The following is a 20,126-nucleotide window of genomic DNA, read 5'->3' on the forward strand; positions in this document are numbered from 1 at the left end:
AATTATAAACTTCATAAAAGTTAGCAAGATTAAGTAAAGGACAAGGTATATTTATAAAGAATAGAAAAGAGGAAGGTACTTCTACGTCCTAAAGGCCATCTTCAGCAGAAGCTTCATTTTAATCAAAAAGTCAAATTTGACTATTTTTACCACTTTTTCTTCGTCCAACAGAATGGCCATTATAATTTTTTCTTTAACTTCATCAACAGTGAATAGCCACTAATAGCTATTCACTGTTCACATGTTTACTATTTTTTAATTGTTTTTTTCTCTTCCCTCTTTCTCTCACTCCTCTCTCTCGCCCACCGAAGAGTCTCTCGCCCACCGGAGAAGACGAGGTCCGACGCCGACGCCGACGCCTCTCTCCATGCACTGACGCCGCTCGGAATAGGCACCGGTCTCCTCTCTAAGTGCCGACGCCGAGGTCCGACCGAGCCTCCCAAAGCTCCAGAGCCGAACGAGACCGTCCTTGACGACCCAGATGTCGCCGCCGTCTACGTGCGTTGCTGGCCGACTCCACCATCTTCGTCTCCAGGAACTCCACAATCTCCAGCTTCCCCACCGTCAAATCGCCCACCACATGGTACAGAAAACACCGTTCTCAATCCCTCGTTTGTCTGTCGAGAAACACCAAGGAGAAGTAAAGAAAATGTTGAATCCGGCTTCCCCACCGTCAAATCGCCCACCACATGGTATAGAAACACCGATACCATTCTCAATCCCTCGTTTGTTTGCCGAGAAACACCAAGGAGAAGCAAAGAAAATGTTGAATTTAGGAAAAATTACCTCACTACACCGCACCACCGACAATTGACCGCTCTAGCTACCATCGACCGCACTAGCCACCATCGACTGTTCTGAGTCTTGGGTGTGGGTGGGCAAGGCTGGTTTGGTTCTGGGTCTTGGGCGTGGGTGGGCAAGGTTGGTTTCAGTGGTTTGGTTGTGGGTTTGATGGGGTTGGCCGGTTGGGGCTGAGGACGGAAGAGAGAAAAAAAAAAAAAAACAATAAAAAAATATTAAAAAATATTATTTAAAGAAAATAAAGAGTGGGATAGAGATTATTGTTGGAGTGTTTTTAAGATAACCAGTAGTTAAAGTAGAGATTGTCACTTTTTGAGTAGCTACTTTAACTCCAACTGCTGGAGATGGCCTAAAGCCCTACCTCAACGCAACAAAAGCCGCCGAGAAGTATAATATAAGCCGCCTAGAGAGAGAGAGAGAGAGAGAGAGAGAGAGAATATATGTATATATGTATATATATATAAGCCTACAGTAGGAAGCGAGTAAATAACTATTCAAAAAAAAAAAAAAAAAAGTAAGCGAGTAAATAAAAAACTTCCTCAAAATTGATTCAGAGTAATTTTTATTTTTTATTCAGTCTATTAAATTAACATGTATTGAAAATAAAAGATATATAATTATTATGTACATTTCTACAAGGATATGTGATTTTTACGTCTATTTTTAAAAATAGCTATTTTAAAATGTGTGATTTGAAAAAATAATTTTTAAAAACGCAATTAAGCGTTTGACAAAATCATAGTTTGATCTTTAAAATTGCATGTTAGCCTTTAAAATTATGCGTTTTCAAAAAAACATCTTATTGCCTGTGATTTAAAAAAACTATTTTTTGCGTTTTCTCGCAATTTTTTGAAAAAACAATTCACGCGATTTGGTTTATCGTATATGAAATTGCAATCTCAAACACACTCTAAAACAATCCAATCTTGGATCTCAAAAGTACCCTACAATAAAATAAAGGGTTAAATACGTTACAGCCCTAGGTGGTTTCAAATCTTTATTTTTTGTCCCTTGTGCTTTCATTTTTATCACAGGTAATACCTGTGTTATGGGAAAAGACGGAGATAGTACCTCCGTCCATTTTTCCGTCCAAAACTGACGAATTTTCACGTTAGCGACACGTGGTACCATAAAAATTGCAACACGTGGCTATCATTTTTATTTTTATTTTTTAAAAAATTAAGGCTTTTTTTTTAAAAAAAAAAAAAATTGTAAGGGTGGCCGGTCACCCCCATTTTAACCAAGGGGGTGGCTTAATGCCAGTTTTAGAGGTGATCGAACCATCCCCATAGCCCTTAGAAGTGGCCGAAACCATCCCCATTTGGCTTGGGGGGTCAAAACATCTTTTTTTTTTCTTTTTTCTTTTTTTTTTTTCCTTCACTTTGGCCCTTTGGGTGGCCGAACAACCCCTACATTTATTTTTTAAAGCCTTAAAAAAAAATTAAAATTAAAAAAAAAATTGTGTAGCCACGTGTCGCAATTTTAATGGTGTCATGTGTTGTTGATGTAAAAATCTGTCAATTTTAAATGGAAAAATGAACAGAAGTACCATTTCTATCTTTTTCTATAACAAAGATACTATCTATGATAAAAAAAAACAAGCACAAGGAACGAAAAAAATTAAAATTTGAAACCAAATGGAGCAAAAAGGTACCCTAAAATAAAATTAAAAAAAAAAAGAAAGAAAAGGTGTTCAACAATTTGCGAGTGATAACATTATAACAACATGGAAAACGAAAGTACCTGTTTTACTCCGAAAACAATAATTTTGGACGGATCACAATGGAATCAATCCAATGGGAGGTACCCAGCATCCACGCCAATAACACATGGGTGATACGAGTCATCAGACGACACAACATTGCCGGCCTTATTGTCTCTCTCCTCCCCTTCCCATTTTTATTTACAGTGCCCGTACATATAATACCAATTCAGCTCTGCAAAATTGTGTGGCCACAAATCACTCTGAAAGCCATTTTTCAAGGCCTCTTTCTTTCTAGCTTACCATTTCTGGCCTCCGTGCCTCTGAATTTGACACTTTTTGAAAGTTAAACGAATTTGATGGCCCTGAACTTGGTGTCTCCACCTGAAATCAAGGCCGTCTCCTTCTTGGACTCCACCAAGTCCACCCACTTCCTCAAGCTTCCAGGTGCGCGTTTGGTTGCTGCAAAAAAACACTTGGAAAAGCGGTTAAAAGGAAAAGCTGTTTTGTGTTGCTTGCTTTTGGGTTCTAATTTGATAAATTCTAGGAGGCTCAAAAGCCGTGGATTCTTTGCTTGGTTGCTGTGAAAAAAACTATACATGAAGGATAAAGTGTAGAAAAGAGAGTATTTTTAGTAAATCTTTTGCCTTTGGACAAAAAAGTAGCTTTCGCATATTAGCTTTGCCTGTGTAAGATTTAGACTACACTTTCATTAGCTGTAGGATAGCGTGGTTGCTTCCATTAAGCGTTTACTTGGGTGTTAATTTGGTGCTGTGTAGACTGAAAAATCACACTTCGGAATTGTTGGAGTAACTAAAAGCATGAATGGGTCAATCGTGCTTTTTTTTTTGTTTAAAAAAAAAAGAAACTTATTATTGTTCCAAATTTATGAATTTCTGTGATTATCGGAAATCTCGGACTTGTGAGACGCTGATATGCATCACATTTGAATAAGTTTTTAGTTATTTTTTTAGGGAAGATTTATTGGTTTGTGTGTCTTTGTTATTGATGCTTGAGAACTGGTTGAGTTAAGTCGTTTGATTTGTACCTTTTTATATATATATATTTTGTTGGGGGCTTAATTTTTGAGTTTAATTGTTTATGATTTTTAGCTGGGTTTGCTTTGAAGAGGAAGGATTGTGGAGTGGTATTTGGGGGAAGAATTCGTTGTTCAGCACAGCAGCCTCCGCCAGCGTGGCCGGGACGAGCTGTTCCAGAGCCCGGTCGTAGGACTTGGGATGGTCCAAAGCCAATCTCCATTGTTGGATCCACTGGGTCGATTGGAACTCAGGTAAAAATAAATTCATTTTGCAACAGAACTTGAACTGAGAACAAAATTATACTTCAGGACCCCAGTGTAGATGCAGTTCTATCAAAAAGGTTTTATTTTTTGAGAAGCTAGATATTGTAACACATGGTGAAAATAAGGGTGAAGAAAAAGGAAATTGCAGACCAAAAAGTATAGCAGGTTCTGAGATTAATAACAACTGGTAACACCAAATGTTGCCTAGCAGGTGCAAATTTTTTGATTTTGTTTTGTGAGTAACATAGCAGCCAAGCATTTACTTGGGTACTTATTTTATAACTTTGGACAAGTATGGTGTTTGCTGAAAGTATTCTCATTTTCAGAATCAGTTCTATATCTAGACATTGTAGTTTGAGATGAAGTTGGTTGTGGAATTGCATTGACTTGGTTTTCTATCTCTAGCTCCTCTTTTTTTTTTTTTAGAAAAAAATAAATAAAAATTATGGTAGAATGTTTTTGTTCTGGAGTGAAAGTAATGCTTGGCATTTGACTTATGTTTTGACCCTTCATTAGTTCCTTAGAATCAGCTTTGATATTTTACAGACATTGGACATAGTGGCAGAAAATCCAGATAAATTCAGAGTTGTGGCACTTGCAGCTGGTTCAAATGTAACTCTTCTTGCAGATCAGGTAATAGTCTCATACAGAACATGTCATAGAACTTGCAATGGTTTTGTTTTTTCAATTTACAGCAAGCATTAAATTTTAGGGAAATTATGTGACAAACCCCTCGAGCTTTCGTGCCTTTTGACATTAAAACCTCAGTTTTTTTTTTTTTTTTTTTGATAAGTAAGTAGAGAATTTTATTAAAGTGTAAAGGCGCTCCTAAGCATACAGGAAGTATACAAAAAGGACACCAAAACAGGAAAGAGGGGGAAGGAAAAAAAAAACACCCGAAAAACCCAAAAACAAGAGAAAACCCAGAAACCCCTACAAAACGAGCCCACAACACCCAAAGACTAATACATCACATTAGGCTGTTTTGCCTTGCCCCGGCTAGAACCAAGATCCCTGGCATCATAATTGATCGAGCACTCAAGGTTCTTCACTTCATGATTCCCTTTAAACTTAGAAGTGAAGACTGGAGCCTTTGGACGATGCTCCTCATCAATTAGAGCCATGAAGTCTAAAAAGTCATTCACATTTCCTTCGTGAGAGACCCCCAAAGTTTGAAAACAGAAGCTAAGATCAATCGCTACCCCAGGAGGACCACCAAACTCTTCAAAACCACCTCCCCGCGAAGATTCACCCACTTCTAAGACAGTCAATAAAGGCGGGCACCAAAGCACAGACTGGACCGAAGAGAGCGGAACCTCACCCACTTAAAACCTCAGTGTTCAATTTGATGAAATCAAGAATCACGTGTTGAATATTTGTAAATCGAGAACTTATTTAGAATTTTCCATCAAATAAATAATAGAAACAACATGAAAATATAGTTTTTCCCCTAAAATAAAAAAGATTCAAAATACAAAGCAAAAATAAATAAATAAATACATAAAAATAAAAAAGAGAGCCAAAAAATTAAAGGCCGGGGCTGGTGCTGTCACTCAGCCCAGCCATAGCTAGGCACCAAACCACAGTGCCATGGCTGGGTTCTGTCACCTAGGCATGGCCCTTTATATATATATATATATCTGAGGGGAATAATTTTATTTTCATATCGTTTTTGTTATCTATTGTGGAAAATAATAACGGAGGTCTCGATTTACGAATATTCAAAGTATGGGTCTTGATTTCATCAAATTGGAAACTGGAGTCTCAATGTCAAAAACCACAAAAGCACGAGTGGTGATGACATAATTTACCCTAAATTTTAACAAGACAAAGTCTGACCCGTGTCACTTGATTTTTTTACTCACTTGAGTATGATCTTGCTTTAACCACTAGTACTCTCAAGCTGGGGTTTGGATGCCATAGTCTTGAATCTTGTTCTTATTTTTGTTGTTCTACAGTATCAGAAGTAGCATTATTAGTATTGCTCTTTATATACTTATTTGTTCTTTCTGGACAGGTGAAAACATTTAAACCTCAACTAGTTGCTGTTAGAAATGAGTCCTTAGTTGATGAACTCAAGGAGGCTTTGGCAGATCTTGAACAAAAGCCTGAGATTATTCCTGGGGAGCAAGGAGTTATAGAGGTGGCATACCATCTTGTTCTCCAGTACTTGTTTGGATAATGATAGACATCCTCATTAATCAATAGATATTTCGTATTCTTTTCAGGTCGCCCGCCACCCAGATGCAGTCACTGTAGTTACAGGAATAGTAGGCTGCGCAGGACTGAAGGTAAATCCATAAGTTTTAAGTACCAAATATTAATAGGGTGAAACTAAACCAGCTGTCACTTACTAAGTATCAGCTCATGTTAGCTAACTGAAATGTTCATGTTATTCTTTTCTTAGCCTACAGTTGCTGCAATAGAAGCTGGGAAAGACATAGCTTTGGCCAATAAAGAGACCCTGATTGCTGGAGGTCCTTTTGTCCTTCCTCTAGCTCAAAAGCATAAAATAAAAATTCTTCCTGCCGATTCAGAACATTCTGCCATATTTCAGGTACAAAAATTCATGTAGTAATAGCTAAGCTTATGCAACAAGTCATGCATAGATTTCTAACATTTCTGTCACATTTTTACCTTTTTGTTTTTTAGTAGTTAAAGGAAGTACTAATAAATATTACTCGGTTCATCTTATCTCTAGCACTCAATGATAATTTGATCATTTTACTCCACACTCCACTCATTATAAGATCTCCTTTCTTCAGTGTATTCAAGGCTTGCCGGAGGGTGCGCTTCGGCGCATAATTTTAACTGCGTCTGGTGGGGCTTTCAGGTGTGAAATCATAATTTAAGCTATAATACTCAAGCTGGTAACTGCAAATGTACAGGGGGAATAATCACGTCTCTTCTGTGGAACTGGAGGCAAAACACAATTATACAATGCAAACATAATTTGGGTCTTTTCCTTTGTTTTGTTTGATAAGAGATGTATTTAGTGATCAATTTTGGTTCAGTAATTTGAAACTAAAGCTCAAAGTGTACTTTCCTTTTTCTGCAATTCAAAAGAACCCATATGGACAACATTAAATCTCATGGATCAAACATTTTTCTTACATAAATTCTTTTATTGGAGTTCAGTACTATACATTATTCTGTATATGCAGCTTACCTGCTAAACTATTGAAATCTCCTTTGCTCTCATGTTTAGCATATTTGACTCCTTTAATATCTTTCATGGCCAATTTTGGAGAAGCGCACCTCCTACCTCTCTGATAATTTATACATTTAGATAATCTTGATTTAACAATTTGTTTACTTGGTTACTGACAGGGATTTGCCTGTTGATAAACTGAAAGAAGTTAAAGTTGCTGATGCCTTGAAGCATCCTAACTGGAACATGGGGAAAAAGATCACCGTTGACTCTGCTACCCTTTTCAACAAGGTTTTTTCCTTTCTGTTGTATGTAATTCAAATTGAAATACTGCTCCATCCAATCTATCTGCTGTTGTCGTAGAAGTTTCCAGCAATAAGAAATTAAGTTCCTTTCTTCTTATAGGGTCTAGAAGTCATTGAAGCCCATTATCTGTTTGGAGCTGAATATGATGATATTGAAATTGTGATTCATCCGCAATCTATCATCCACTCGATGGTTGAAACACAGGTTTAATTTTTATACTCGGTTTTGTGGCTGCTTATATTATGTTTAAGATGTCTTTTACTATCAAGTGCTTTATATATGTAGAGGCAGTGCAATTGAAATGATAATCCTTTTGAATGTGCAGCTTGAAATTTTTCTTCTTAAATCTTTTTCTTTCTCTTTTTTTTCAGGACTCATCTGTTCTGGCGCAGTTGGGGTGGCCTGATATGCGTTTGCCCATCCTCTACACAATGTCATGGCCAGACAGAATCTATTGTTCTGAAATAACATGGCCTCGTCTTGATCTTTGCAAGTACATAGTCTTCCCGAATATCTTAATGTTTTATAATCCCTGTCATTTTCATTTTAAATACCAGGAGGGTATCACTTGAATATATGACCGGCATTAATTACCTTTATAAAAAGTAAAAAATTTCAATCCATGCCTTTGTCATGCTACCTTTCTGGTACCTACAAATAAATTACCATATTGAATTCCTTATATAAAGTCAGAAAATTGTGTGGACTTCAGGGACTCAATCAATGAGTGATCTGGTGCCATAAACAATTATTTCTCATATTTTTTCGAGAACCCTAAAATCCTGAAAAGTAGGTCTATCATCCATTTTGCATTGTACAGGACGAAACTGTTCTTGTTGCATCGAATGATGACGACTTGTTGACCACTATATTTTGAGCTATTTGACTTGTATCAATTATGAACTTGTCCATGTAAATGATTGCAAATTTTTGCGTACGTGTTTTGTTTAGCCTCCATTTCGCTAGACTTCTTTGTTAGTTGTGGATGTTCGCTATATTGCTTACATTAACTACATTTCTAAAACCACCTTTTATAGTGAGTTCTCGTCTTAGAAGATTAGCACTTCCTGTACTTGCCAAGAGCCCATAAGATGTGATGAATTCAACATAAGTCAGAAAATGGTCAAGATGCTTATACTTGATGTCATTGTGCCTGTTTAATATGACGAGAGTTAAAATGGGGTTATGCAGGCTCGGTTCACTAACATTTAAAGCTCCTGACAATGTAAAATACCCCTCTATGGATCTCGCATATGCTGCCGGACGGGCTGGAGGCACCATGACAGGAGTTCTTAGTGCAGCTAATGAGAAAGCTGTAGAGATGTTTATTGATGAAAAGTATGCATTCGGTTCCTTGATTTTCGCTTGATACAAATATTTCCTTTCAAACATTGCTTCGTACCTTGATAAGTCTGTTTTCTGTTTCTTGTCTCCTTATTAATTGGTATTATTTTTGGTCCAGATAATGTGATTTTATTGCATGTTGTTTAGTAATTTGCAAAATATTTTCTTTTTCCCTTTTTTATAGATTTGAACATCAGTTTGTTGTTAACATTGCCTAACAATCCCCAAATTTTTATTGGTATATTTGTATTTCTAATTCTTTGTCAAATTTTGTCGTTGACCCTGACCCTCTCACCTCCTCTCCTGACAGAAGTTAGCCTGCGCGACTTCTGATTTGCATCTTGAGTTTCCAAATGCATATTTCATGAAACTAAATGACTTTAAAACTGGACCATCTTTCGTGCCTTTTGCATTCACTTGATTTGTTCTCTCTCTGAGTTTGTCCGACATATATTATCTGGAATCTGTTGATTAAATAACCTGGTCATTGATAATGCAATCTTGTGCTTTATATACATCCACTTCTGTATTGAATAGTTTTGCCTGATTTCAGGATCGGCTATCTGGATATTTTCAAGATCGTGGAGCTAACATGTGACAAGCATCAGACAGAGTTGGTGACTTCACCTTCCCTTGAGGAAATTATACACTATGACTTGTGGGCGCGAAAATATGCTGCAAATTTGCACGAGTCTTCCAGTTTAAGTCCTGTTATGGCATGAGTGAGAGCTACCCTTGTTGGCCAGGATAGAGGGGCTGAAGAGGGTGTTGAATTCCGGCCAAAAGTCGGCATTTTGCCAAGGTTTGATTTGGCGGTACTGAGGCAGGTGAGTGACTGTATTAGAAATTGGATTTGGGGGGGGGGGGGGGGGGGGGGGCAATTGTATATAACATAAAGATGAAAATAGGCATCTGAGATGTGTTCCCCGAGACAGACTGGTTTTAAATGTTTGAATGCTTTTCCTAGCCATTAAAGGAATTGGATGAACGTTTTAGTTTGCAGTAAAGATGGCAAGATGCATCTTGATTCTCGCTTGATTCTCTTAATTACCATTGCCAGCGTTTATTGCATTGTTCTGCAATTCTTTTTAATTTCCTTACGTTTTGAATCTTTTCTTGTTTGAATATATATATATATATATATATATATATATATATATATATATATATATATATATATATATATATATATATATATATATATATATATATGGGAGCCCATTGTGCATGTTTGATCGGTACTTGGCTGTATTTTATAATTCCCATGTTTACATATCTTATTTTTCCATTTTTTTTCCTGAAAATAATTAATTGGCCTATTATTTAGTTCGTAACTTTCTTGTAATTTGCTTAATTTCCAGGATCACTTTTTAATTGTACTTCCTATCTTCTTTCTGAGTGCAAGTAAAAGAACAGTGTAGAGAGTGACTCAGACTTTTATTTTCCTTTTTATCCTCCAAAAAAAATGAAAGGAGCTTATAAAATCATCTTTAAATTTAGGATGGATTATTATTGAATTTTGATTTAATAATAATTTTAAAAGTCACGTCACTTTTAAGAAATAAAAGGAGAATGGAAGTCTTACATCACTCTCACACTTTTCTTTTACATACATCTCAGGAAGAAAATATGAAGTTTATTTTTTTTGCTGGAATAAAAGAAACAACTGTGATTATTTTTTGCTGGAATAGAAGTCAAAACAAATTTTAATGGTTGACATGATAAGTGCCGTGTGAATTCGCATGTCAGTTTGCAAACGTTGTCGGCTTATATAGATTGTTACGTGTACGTACAATCTACGTGACAACGTGTATTTTCATTAGACTGCCACGTATTCTAATGGAATGATTGCTAAACTAATGGACTGAAATTTTCTCGAGACTTTGATCTGAAACCATTTGTCTTTTCATTAGATTTTGGATTAATTAGATCGGGGACTTAATTAATGGATACATTAGGCTGCAACCGGGGTTGATAAGGTCCAACCTGCACAATGGTTGACCTTGCATTGAAATATTTGGGCTTTCTTTTTAGGCACAGAGTTGGGCATCTCATTTTACCCATTTGATATTTGTGTTTATTTTTTTGCTATGTTTAAGCGGTGTTCTCCACTACCTACGCTTGCCTCCGACATTAAAACTTTGGGATTTTCATTGATTAAGAATTTAAGATCGTCTATAATTATCAGTTCGAAGTGCAGACAACTTGAACATGTGATTTTGAGGTGAGACTCATAAGTAGTCTCTTACAATTATCTGTCTAAATCATCTATAAATCAGGTAAATAATTGTAAACAATCTTTAATTATCCGACTTTCAGCTATTATTTATACGAAAGATTGGCATAGCATTAATAAATTAAATAGCTTCTTTTAGTAGAAGCTCTATGAAAATAAGCTTTTGTCGTTTCCAGGTTTCTTTGCCTTTCCATAGCCGCTCTCCCTTGTTTGATAATACTTGCAAGTTCATCTGCTATTCCATCGTCAGATAGAGGGAGATTCAATGCATACCTAAACTAATAATGGGGGGGAAGGAAAACGACAATGAATCAAACACCCGCCCACTAAACATGGATGTCATATGTAGTCCAGACTCCAGTTTGTCTGAATGTGCTCGGCCTACAAATATCTCTCCCTCTCAAGTTGAAAAGCTCATGCACTTGAGATGAGATTCATTTCTGCAGTTGAAAGTACGTACTGCTCTTTGCTCGATCGCTTTCAATGTAATCATGTATGTGCTAGGAGGCTTGGCCGACATTTCATTTTGTAGTCTTGAGGTGGATGATTAGAATGTGATATTTTTTGCAAAAGTTCTGTTGTATAATTGAATGGCGTACGTCTTTCATTTCCAATTACCCATGTCAATATTCTCGCCATTTTCTTTTTGGTGCATGCCTATTCACATACCTAAGCATTAATATGTGGTATAGAATCACATAATAATCTAAACAGATGGAAGAATGAAAAAAAGACATAGAATTAAAGTGGTTCGGCTTATAAACTACGTCCACACATCAAAATCTTTTTCTTTTTTTTATTTGATTGTATACAAAATTCTATTTATAAAAAAAGAGCTTAAACGTTACACATCTCTTCCACTTTTTCATTAAAAAACCATATTTTGACTCTAGAGTTCTCGTAGCTATATATTGTTTCAATATCCAACAACGAGCATACATTTGTGCCGATCGAATCTAACCAGTAGATGTTTCCCGCATTAGAAAATTCAATGTGTTCATCACCTACGAAAACGCACACAAATTGAATAGACCATCTACCTAGATATGTGGCCCCTTCCTCCAAGAATGTCAAGTCTACAGTACTTGGAATGAGATTTTGAGGCAGGGAAATTGATGATGGTTATATAGTTATGAGATTGTCATGTTTCTTGGCTTACAATAAGGAAAGGCTTGTCACCTCGCTAGCTTTAGTGGTCTGACCACTCTAACGATTACTTTAGGAGTTTGGGGGCGGTCGACCACCCTATAGCAGTCGATGGCAAAGCCAATGACCCTTCAAATTGTTTTGTAGTGGGTAATCACCCTATTATTTTCACTTTTTTTTCTCTAGTTTTTTATGACGTAAAATAATACTTATTGTTTATTACAAAATTCAAGATATATATTGTAGGCTTGTAACATCTTATGAATACATTTAGTATGCAAGAAAATGATCAATAGATCAAGACTATTTTATTTCACATTTTTCAATTCTTAATAAAAGCTATTCATTTTTCTTAATACAATAGCTATTCCGCATACCTAACGTACCTAAGTATTACATAGGATTCATTTACGTTAAAGATTAAATCATTTTGATATATATATATATATATATATAGGATCTTTGTGAAGGTGAATCGTTTATTGGCTGCCGATTCATCACCATGGTGGCGGTAAGTGTGTTCCACGTATAGAAAGAAGATTGTTAGTCACACAATAGTGACATTGTCTACCACCTCAGTTCATCAAGCATCCAATTCTCTCATTTTACACTTTTCTCCTTTTTTTTTCCTGCGAAATCTCTGATGTAAAATGAGGAAAGTAGGCTCTTTTTCTAGCTTTTTCATTGAATCTTGCCTTTGAGATATATTCATGCTTTCTTATATGTTTATCAGTTTAAGGTGATGATTGAGACTGGTCCTTATAGTACTGGAGAAAATAATGGAAGATTTGAGATCAAAGAAAGAGCACTAAAATTAGGTTCTTTGTGAACATGTCCATCCTTCTTTATGGAATCTTATCCACTCTACCGGACAACAATTAACCAATCAATCAAACTGAAAAAATACACAACTCCCATGGTATATATCGATATTTGAAGATTTTTCTTATGAAATTAAGCTATTCACTTAATTAGGTGATCATGATTTTAATTTGCAATTTGCAAGTGGCTTCGTCGAAATTGTTAAAGAATTGCTTAATGATTAAATTTATTTTTTTTTGTATGAATTTAAACTTTTGGGATAAGTAGTGATTTAACATGGTATCTGATCAAAAGGTTCTGAGTTTAAATCATGTCTCGTTCGTTTACCTCTTATTTTAATTTAATATTTTATATGTTGGGCCTCATCTATTAAAATTGAGTTTGAGCACATACGTTAGAAGAAGTGTCAAAATATCAATTAAATTTATCTCTTTCTTATCGTGTTAAAAAGTGATTTAACATAAACATGGTGCAATTTTTGAATATAAAAGATGACTAAAAGTTTATGGGACCACCTAAAAAAACCTTTTCATAGAAAATGACGTCTAAGATCGAACAATTTGTAATTCATTCTGTTTACAAGTGACAAGGGATCTGAGGAATAAAATGGAGGTGAAGGGAGGAGAGGAATAAATTCTGCCCATTAAAACATTTTTGCTTGGATATTAAATATAAACAAAAAAATTAATTAATTAATTGTTAGTACAGTAAACTGCACACCGGTAGTTCAGTTAAGGACATTTGCAAAGAGAGAGACAAAAAACAGACAAGGGTACTAACTTGCCAGAGGTACCAACAGCGAACACTCCGATACTTTAGTCAATAAAAATTCTTGAGATGAATAGAAACCTATAAAATCAGGAACGACATAGGAAATTTTCTGTAAAATTAAATAGACTCCTATTTATAAAGAAGGGGGTGTAGCAACTAATTAGGCCATGTGGCACCATCCGATTGGGGCACATCCAGTTAGTACGGACTGCTCTGCCTAGGTATCCGACATCTTCTCACAATGTTGACCTAGTAGTCTTAATTAATCAACCCTTGAATCAATTCATTTAAAAAAATTAAAAATTAAAATTAATAAAAATTAAAGAGTTGATTAAGATATTATGAAATAGCTGTGAGATAAAAATGTGGTTTATAGTATTTTTCATGTCGAATTTTCTGTTTAAAAGAAAGTCCTTCCAAATACTTAACTGACATGTGTCAAAAACTGATAATTGGACTAATTAATTAGATCAATTAGTAAGAAAAATGAGGGGTTGGGTTGGCATACTCAATTTTTTGCCCAGCCCTAATGTCTTGGTCCTATCAAAATAATTACACTTAAAAAAAAAGAGAATGTTATACTTCCTTTCTCCATTTTTTCCGATGTTCACCTTCGGTTCAATTCCCTTGTCCGTCCACTCGACCGACGAATATGGTGTTAAATCAATCTTTTGGAAGGTGAAATAAAATTGGTAGAAAGATCAATATACATATTATAACATGACGTATCAAACCTGACAACTTGTCATGGTCTTATCTTAAACGCTTTCCTGGCATAATCTCACTGTGGCACAGGCCATAATATTATTATCCTGGAGATTTAAGAACAAGTTGATGCCCGATGGAGATGGGTTATAGCCTATTGGTTGGAATCAGCTTGATCCCACGAAAGAAAAAGGAGCATATTAATTGATTGGAAAATAGAAAAAGGAGCTTCAGCAAAGTGGGGTTGATGTGGAAGTCATGGAGGCCAGGGTCCCAGGGTCTGTGACTCTGAATGTGACTATGACTGTGACTCTATACGGATTTCATTGGGTATCCCACATGTATGGGTACTTGTGAGAGAGAGCTACACAGGCTTTGGCACTGTCTGCTCCAAAAGAAGTAAAAGAAAAGATGTGAAAATACCCCACATATATACAGCCGACCCAGATTCCAGGCAACATCTGAGACCGAGTCCCTTCTTCTTTCCTTTCTTCTTTATGGGGATGTGTAGAAGAAGCCTGAATAAAGTGCTTCACTTCAATAGTTTACAGATAATCTTATCTTTGTTTATCTTCTGTGCTTTTTGTATTGATTTTGTTCTCTCTCTCTTTATCTTTTTATTTTTTATCACAAAGGAAGATCAGATGCGTTTTGCATTAACAAGTTTACGTTTAGCCTATTCAATAACAAGTTTGGAAGATAACTCCAAATTACGGGAGTTCGATTACTCTTGCAGTGGAAAAAGATGGGGGGAAATGACAAAAGACAGAGACTCGGACCAAGACCAAATGGCACCCCGAACGCGTGATAGAACATATGATGCTGCTTAATTTACTGCATGTGGAGAGTCGGAGACTCAAGTCATCCTTCCTTTTTCTTTTGATCAGTATCTTGGAGTGTTATTAAAGCGGGACAATTTTTTAGTTATTTGAAAAAATGATTTCTTTTTTACGGATGTTATATATAATAATCTTTCTTTTTAGATTATGTTAAAATATATGAAACTTTTTTCAATAATTAAGTGAAATTTTTTCGAAAAAACTTCTATATATGTTATTCTAATGTGAAAAGAAAATTATGTAAATTTGCATCACCTCTAATATTAAATAAAATATATTTAAAAAATAACTATTAAGAGTTGTATCACTACAAACTATATCATTTTTTTAGACCAATGAAATAAATTCTTGCCTCAATCATTCTTGTTAGATAGTATTAGTTACAATTAATGATTATGCCACACCCATTACTTCATAACAATCCGTTGATAGATATTGGCGGAGGCTGTCCACAAAGAGGGGGCTGTTGAACCTATTTATCCTGATCGAGCAAGCTAAGTAAGCCTTGCACCTCAAGTTTGTCCGGATAGAATGATAGATGAACCTCGCAACCTTCTTTCTATGGACTACCCGCCCCAATTGTAAGGATCTTTATCCATTTATATCTATCAGGGGTAGAGAAAACAGGGGCAAAGAGGGAAAAGCCAAAAACTTCCTTTAGACCAGTTAGAGTTCTTCCAAAATCCCGGATTGTCCACCCTTAATGGTGTGTTTGGGTATTGAATTTTTGAAATCAAAATTAAATTCTAATTCTCTTTATAAATTTCAAAGCAAAAAAATGTGTTTAGGAGTTGAATTTTTAGATTGAAAAATATTATTTTTTAATTGTAAGAAATTATTGAAAGTTTGAAAAGTTCTGTATAATGGTTGGTATTGTGAAAAGTTGTGTGGAATAATAATTTAAATAATAATAATTTATTATATATTGATTGTTTAATTAAAAAATAAATAAATAAATTTTTTTAAAAAAAAATAATTAAAATTAAAATTAAAAAAAATAAAGGATGAATGGGGTGGTTTTAATTTGGGCGTGGCCGCGCGCCACCCCAGAGGTAACCGGGGGTGGCGCGTGGCCACCCCCAGTGGTCGGGGGTGGTGCGCCGCAACGCCTGGCCACCTCTGGGGAGGCCGCGCGGCCACCCCCAAGGGTCTGGGGTGACTGCGTAGCCACCCCCAAGGGGGGTGTAACCGGCAGCCACCCCTCTGTTTTTTATTTATTTTAATTTCTTTTAACTTTTTTTTTTTGTTGATTTAAATTTTTATTATTTTATTTATTAAATGTCGGATCCACGCGTTTTTAAAGACAACTTGTCCTACGCGTGGGTCCCGGTCATTAAATAAGGTTCATCAGAATGTCAGCCTTGAATTGAAATAAAACTCGGGTGAAATTTGGGTTTTTAGGCGGGTGGGCGGGTTGTAAAAAAAAACCCGAATAGAATAAGGATTCTTTTCTGAATCCAAACAAACCATACACTCATTAATTAGAGTAATGATTCACTACCATCTAAATATACAACTTTCCACCACTTTGTCTATGTGGCAAGGTAGTCCTTCACCTCAATTTATTTTTAAAAAATAAAAAAACTCAAAAACTAGTGGAGGACCACCTTGCCACATAGGCAAGGTGGTAAAAAATTGTATATTTTTAAGTAGCATTGAATCATTATTCCATTAATTAAGGGGTAATCGACATTACCACATGGCCACCGATTATCTTTGATTCTTTGGCTTAACAAAAAAAACCCAAAAAGTAAGTGAATTTGATGTCAAATCATGCACCCTTACGTCTTCACCTGATCACCCATGGGCCATGGCCATTACCAAACATTACCGGCAATTTGTCGATCTGTTGCCGCCGTCACCACTAACTGAGCCAGTGTTTGTGTTGTATTTTTCTTTTGTGAGCTTCAATGTCCAGTAACACTACAATGTGTTAGACGAAGACGAGTGAGGACTTAGAACATCTTCATTAGACTAGGTAAAATGTAAATATTAGCTAAATTTAGCTAGAGGTGAGCTAAAGTACATCTAATGCTACAGTTGTTAGAACAGTTTCCGAACCGGTAGTACAAGCTTCTAAAAAAAATTTGATGTCTTTTCTTACAAAATAATACGGTCGGTAAGGGTGCTTGTTAGGGGTGCCAGCTGATCCCACTCCGATACTTAAGTCAGATTTTTAGAAAATGCAAGTGTATGCCTTAATCACAATAATTTTAGCTAGGAAAATACTTGAAGGTAGGTTTGTATTTATACTAAAGAGTGGAGTTGGTTTTCTTCGGAAAGAGCGGGAACCTGCTCTCGTCTCCACTTCTGGAACGTGGGTAATCACGCGGTTCAGAACGTGGGTCTTCAAATCTTCCGAAACGTGAATTTCCATATGTCGGATGGGCGCGTCTCCTTGTATCCAGATCGTGTGGGCCCACGATTTGTGGCATGATTGTCTAGGATGTGTTTGAGACACGTTCTGGATATCTTGGAGCCTCGGTCTTCTCATGGCTTTCTATGGCTTGTTTCCGACAAGGCACGGTTGGGTCGTGCAATGGATCATTCGGCCCAGCCCATGGGCCCGATTAATGGTCTTCTTTGGAATATATTGTGAGTAATAAGTGAGTAGAGTTAGGCTTCCAATCCCATTTATTAATTAGTGGGAATATTTCCTAACAACAGTGAATAGCAACTTCTTGTTCTTCACTGTTCATAGTAAAATGTCTAAATAAAAAATTGTTTCTCAACAAATCTCTCTGGACTCTCCCTCTCTCACCATCCCTCTTCGTTCCAAATGAAAATATGAGTAATAGAATATAATTAAAAAAGAATGATAAATAATATTTAAAGAAAGTAAAAAATAGAATAAAGAATTTGTTGGACTGTATGTGTGTAAAAAAACAATAGCCAAAATAAAAATTTATATTTTTTAACAAAATACGTATTTTAATTACTATTGTTGATGGAGATGCTATAAGGAATATATTTAAGGCCGACACATCACAATTCACACATGCTTGTTTTTAATATATTGTTGATTAAACGGTGCGTTCAGTATAGTATTGATTATTGATTAACGCCGACCGTCAAATTTTCAGCTTGTCAGATTCTCGTCACAGTAGTCCTTCAACTCCCTCGAAAACATTGCCCTTGTTTGGCAAGAGAAAAAAAAAAAATTTCCCTTCCCCTCTTCACTTCTCTTCAAACTTGCTTTCACAGGTGTTCCTAGATTCCTCCTTGTGGAGCTGAGAGTGTGGATTTCAGCTAAAAATAAATAATAGCTTTATCGTTCATTTCTTTATATCATTTAAATATTATTTCAAATAAATATAAAGAGAAAGAAAAGAAAAAGAAAAAGGCTTTGTTTTGAATAAAATAATAGTAATTAGAGAAGCAAAAATTCTATTAGGGCATATTTTTAGTGTTTTAAGCTTGTTTTAATATATATATATATATACATATATATTTTAAGCTTTAGGCCTCGTTTGGTTCGCGGAATCGGCTCCTGAAATGGAATAGTTATTTCATAGGAATAACTATTTTTTAGTTTGGTAAGGGTATATTCTATGGAATAGCTATTCCTTTAAGAAAATGAATACCTATTCCTTTCAAATATGAGAGGAATAGCTATTCCTTAGGGTAAAGATAACATTTTTGAGAAAAAAAAAAAAAAAAAACTCATTTTTTATTTTCTTTCAAATATTTATATATATATAAAAAAAAAAAAAGAAAAAAAAGAAAAGTAAATCTAAACCCCTAAAGTGGTTGGCCGCCCACCCCAACGGGTGGTCGGCCAACCACTATGGAGGGCCAGGGGTGGCCGCACCACCCCTGGAATGCCTTAGGGGGACCATTGAGGCGTTTCGAGGGTGGTGTGACTACCCTCGGAGCAAGTGGGGGTGGCACAAGCCACTCCTAGGTAGGGCTGTCAATTTTGATACGACTCGACAGCCCGACACGAAATTAGCGGGTTTGAGTTTACCTTAAACGGGTTTGTGTTAAAAAACGGGTCAACCCGTTTATCTTGGTCTGGCGAGTCAGGTCGCGGGTCACCCGCGAGTGACCTGCCAGACACAATTAGCCTTTCTTTTTCTTTTCTTTTTTGGTGTTAAAAAAAAGAAAAAAAGAAAAAAGGGGGAATGGCCGAATGGAAAATTGGGGGGAAATGGGAAATTATCTGGAAAGTGAAAACACAGTGAAAAGTTGAAAACAAAAGATTCAAAACTCAAAAGAATCAATTAATCAAAACAGTGAAAACACAAACAAAACCGGAAAAGTGGAAATCCCTAGATTTTTTTTTTTGGATTTTTCCTTCAGCCTCGCCGAGTCGCCACGCCGCCACCCTTCTCTTCTTCTTCAGCTCCGCGCCGCCGCCCCTTCTTCTTCCTCCCGCAAGGCCCAATCGAAAACTGGACCCGCTTGACTCTCTCTCTCTCTCTCTCTCTCTCTCTCTCAAGTCTCTACTCTCTAGCCCTCTCCTTGTCTCTCCGCCACTCTCTCTCTCTCTCTTTGGCCGATGTAGCATCCGGTACCACCGGGTCCGCCAGTATGTTAGTTGATTTCTATTTTTAATTTTTTATAGCCTCATTATTGTGGGTATTAAAATCATAATCGTGAATTCGTGATGCTTGCCTGCTTGTTCAAAATCTGTTCAGAAATTTTTTGTGAAGAAATTTCAAGCCCTGATGCAATGTTTAGATTTTGAACTGAGGGACAAGACTTCGTTTTTTATAGGGCGAGCCCAGCAGGGTGAATCTTTAGATTCCATTTTTTTACCTGTAAGTTTTTAGTAAAATCTTATTCTTATTTGTTTCTGGGATTATATTGCTCGACCAGATTGTGAGTGGGTTGGTCAAGTTCCCCGTTTTCTTGGATTGATCCAACGTAGTATGTCTCATTCTATTATATTTGTTATACTCCATGTTCTGTGTCCTTTAATATTACAATTAATGCTTTGTATTTAGATGGATGGATACTCAGATGCAATCTTTCGAAGATTGATCATTTTATAGTTT

At 36.1% G+C, this 20,126-nt stretch overlaps 1 protein-coding gene across 1 annotated transcript; it reads left to right on the plus strand.

The window, feature by feature from the left end:
- The first annotated feature begins 2,657 nt into the window (after positions 1 to 2,657).
- On the plus strand, positions 2,658 to 9,654 carry LOC133875349 (1-deoxy-D-xylulose 5-phosphate reductoisomerase, chloroplastic). The gene is made up of 12 exons (XM_062313459.1): positions 2,658 to 2,950; positions 3,616 to 3,794; positions 4,353 to 4,439; positions 5,824 to 5,949; positions 6,035 to 6,097; positions 6,214 to 6,363; positions 6,572 to 6,639; positions 7,137 to 7,248; positions 7,363 to 7,467; positions 7,635 to 7,756; positions 8,455 to 8,601; positions 9,161 to 9,654. Exons 1-12 carry the CDS (start codon positions 2,863 to 2,865, stop codon positions 9,327 to 9,329), a joined length of 1,416 nt encoding a protein of 471 aa, XP_062169443.1. The 5' UTR covers positions 2,658 to 2,862; the 3' UTR covers positions 9,330 to 9,654.
- The last annotated feature ends 10,472 nt before the right edge of the window (positions 9,655 to 20,126 follow it).

Source organism: Alnus glutinosa, chromosome 8, assembly GCF_958979055.1.
Source record: "Alnus glutinosa chromosome 8, dhAlnGlut1.1, whole genome shotgun sequence".
Lineage (NCBI taxonomy): Eukaryota > Viridiplantae > Streptophyta > Magnoliopsida > Fagales > Betulaceae > Alnus > Alnus glutinosa.

Excerpts from the sequence above, each read along its gene's own strand:
- LOC133875349 (XM_062313459.1), top strand. The coding sequence starts at position 2,863 with ATGGCCCTGAACTTGGTGTCTCCACCTGAAATCAAGGCCGTCTCCTTC. Across the intron at positions 7,468-7,634 it reads ACTCGATGGTTGAAACACAG|GACTCATCTGTTCTGGCGCA; the intron begins GTTTAATTTTTA and ends CTTTTTTTTCAG. Across the intron at positions 7,757-8,454 it reads CCTCGTCTTGATCTTTGCAA|GCTCGGTTCACTAACATTTA; the intron begins GTACATAGTCTT and ends GGGGTTATGCAG.